Source organism: Phytophthora infestans, genomic scaffold (assembly GCF_000142945.1).
Source record: "Phytophthora infestans T30-4 supercont1.167 genomic scaffold, whole genome shotgun sequence".
Classification (NCBI taxonomy): domain Eukaryota; phylum Oomycota; class Peronosporomycetes; order Peronosporales; family Peronosporaceae; genus Phytophthora; species Phytophthora infestans.
Genome location: NW_003303592.1, coordinates 110,491 through 113,012, shown reverse-complemented (window position 1 = coordinate 113,012; position 2,522 = coordinate 110,491). Strand labels below are relative to the sequence as shown.

Below are 2,522 nucleotides of genomic sequence, written 5' to 3'. Positions count from 1 at the left end.
CAACAGTCAGCCAAATGTAATCATTGGTGTATCTCACACCAACGTGGAAACCCTCTTTCGGAGCCAAGTGGTTATGTGTAGCCACTTGCGTGTAACCCCGTTACACCTGGCCTTGGACCCAATGACTGCAGATTCACCGAATCCCAAGCTGCTGGTAGTAGGATAAGGATCTTCGTAGACACCTCCGTCGACATCGATCTCGGGGATTGGCATCTATGTCATGGACAAAATCCGGACATGACCTGCGAATTTGTTTGCAGGAACAACTCAGTAAAGAGATCAACGGAAAAATACTTGTGCAATTCGGAAGTGCCGGTTCGCTGATCACCCCGTGAGTCCTGCCACGCCGCATACAAAAAGTCGCTCCATTCGATGCGCCCGTCACCATTGGGGTCCAGTCGCACCCAAATCGCATCAAGTTCTTCATCACTAAAAACGAGCCCAAGCTTCTGTAGTGCGATTTCCAGCTCGGTTGATGAGATCTCGTGACTGCCGTCGGTATCGCAGCGATTGTATGCGTTTTTCAGCGCCTTACATCGAGCCACAAATCTTGTGGAAGGGAGTGCTCTTCGCTCTTGCGAACACCGTACAATAACATGTCGATACCTTTCCAAGAATGAGTCGTAGGTTATAGTCTGATCTCTTAGATCGCTTGTTGATATTCCAAGCACTGGAGATTCCGCTGTGGTGATTCCCATGAGTTCCAAGAAGACAGACAACTCGTTCGTCATTATTGCGCCATCGTCGTCAGCGTCACAAGCGTGAAAGAGAGCGCGTAATCGACGCATATACTCTTCCCCAACTTCTTCATTGAGACTCAGAGGGTTCCTTGCATTCAGTCGCCTGGCTGCTACCGCTGCAAAAAGTGTCGCTTTTCGTCTCCTCAATGCCTCACTGGGTGGCCCATTCTCAATTTGCGCTCGCGGCCGCTTCTTCGAGCTTGCGGATAGTCGGTGCTTCGCCATCGAGTAATGTACAGCAGCATCGTTGGTAGTGGGTGAAGGGCATCTGACCTCCGTGAGCGACGTATCCGTGGCAGGCGTGACTTTTGATACCATCACAATGTGGCTAAAGAACAATCGGATGTATGGAGCATATTAATAGAGTCGATCTCTGAGTTAAAAAAAACTCTATTTTCCTTCCATTAAAACTTCAGCTCTAAAGTTTTTCATGGATAATACTGTGTAAAAAATAACCCTTTCAGGATTTTGCTGGTACGTTCCGGATCTGCCGGTTGTACGCGGTCATAAACTTGGAGAAGTCCTTATCTTTCTTAACACCCCTTTGCGTTTTCTGCAGGATAAACACACGCACCTGTTCCGGCTTCAATCCAGCATGGAGCCACAGTTCGGATTTCTCCATCTCAGACACCGGCTTCGAGATCTTGCTCCCAGGCTGGTTTCTCTTGTAGTTGACAGCGAACTTGAGATACTGCTCGGAATCCTTGCGCATCAGGATAGTACGAAGTGGCTGAGACGGGTCTTTCTTCAGGACCTCCACTCGAACTTGGGACGGCGTTAATCCTGCATAATGCCACAATTCGTACTTCTGCATTTGTGACGCAGGCTTTGGAATTTTAGTCCCTGGCTGATGTCGTTGGAATTCAACAATAAACTTGAGATATTGGTCGGAATATCTGCTTCTCAGAACATAGCCAAGCCCCTGTAGCGGCGTTCTCTTCGCACTGAGGGCGTTCACTGCACTCTGCACCTGGGACGGCGTTAATCCAGCATACAACCACAGCTCATATTTCTCCATCTGTGACGCCGGCTTTGGAATTTTACTTCCTGGTTTTCGCCCCCGATAGTCAACCATGAACTTAAGGTACTGGTCGGAATCCTTGCTTCTCAGAATATAGCCAAGTGCCTGCGACGACTTCTTGTTCACACCCAGGGCGGCGCTCACTTGACTTTGGACACGCCGCGGCGTCAATCCAGCCCTCAACCATTGCTGGTACTGCTCCAGCTTCATAGCCTCCCTAACCGCGCTGGGTCCGCCGGTCTCGACAACAGACCCCACCTTTCCGAGAAGCCCATTAATCATTGGAGCAAACATCTTTTCCTCTGATTCTTCAGCTCCATCGTTAGTTTGAACCGTGTTTCGCAGGAATCTCTTGCCAAAATCGTCTTCTCTTTGGAAATGTGGCGAGTGGACCACGAGTGGGGCGTCTATCGGTGAGCTCTCGGTGGTCTCCCTGGCTGCTGAGACGATGTCGGTGTCGGCAAAGAGCACTTTTCCAGTTGCCAACAGAGCGTAAGTTAGACGCATATTTGGTCTTAAGGTGTCCTGAACAAGAAATCGAAAGCTAACCGACAGTGTCCTCAGTTCAGACACAGTAGAGTCTCTCCTCTCTACTAGAGAGGCGGGTAGTGCAGATCACTGGCAAAATCCTGAGCTCCGGATAAGATTTGTATTCCTAACTAAGGGTATGTTTAGGTACACTAGTTTTTCCAAAAGTGATCATGTTTGATACGTAGGTCTACAGAGGTCTGTACATGTATGATACGCTGTTGGCGGAAGCA

General features: G+C 49.2%; 1 protein-coding gene across 1 annotated transcript; it reads right to left on the bottom strand.

The window, feature by feature from the left end:
• Window positions 1-1,200: 1,200 nt before the first annotated feature.
• Window positions 1,201-2,268, bottom strand: PITG_20616 (secreted RxLR effector peptide protein, putative; the record flags this gene model as incomplete). Its single annotated transcript, XM_002895485.2, has 1 exon — window positions 1,201-2,268. One exon carries the CDS (start codon window positions 2,266-2,268, stop codon window positions 1,201-1,203), a length of 1,068 nt encoding a protein of 355 aa, XP_002895531.1.
• Window positions 2,269-2,522: the final 254 nt, after the last annotated feature.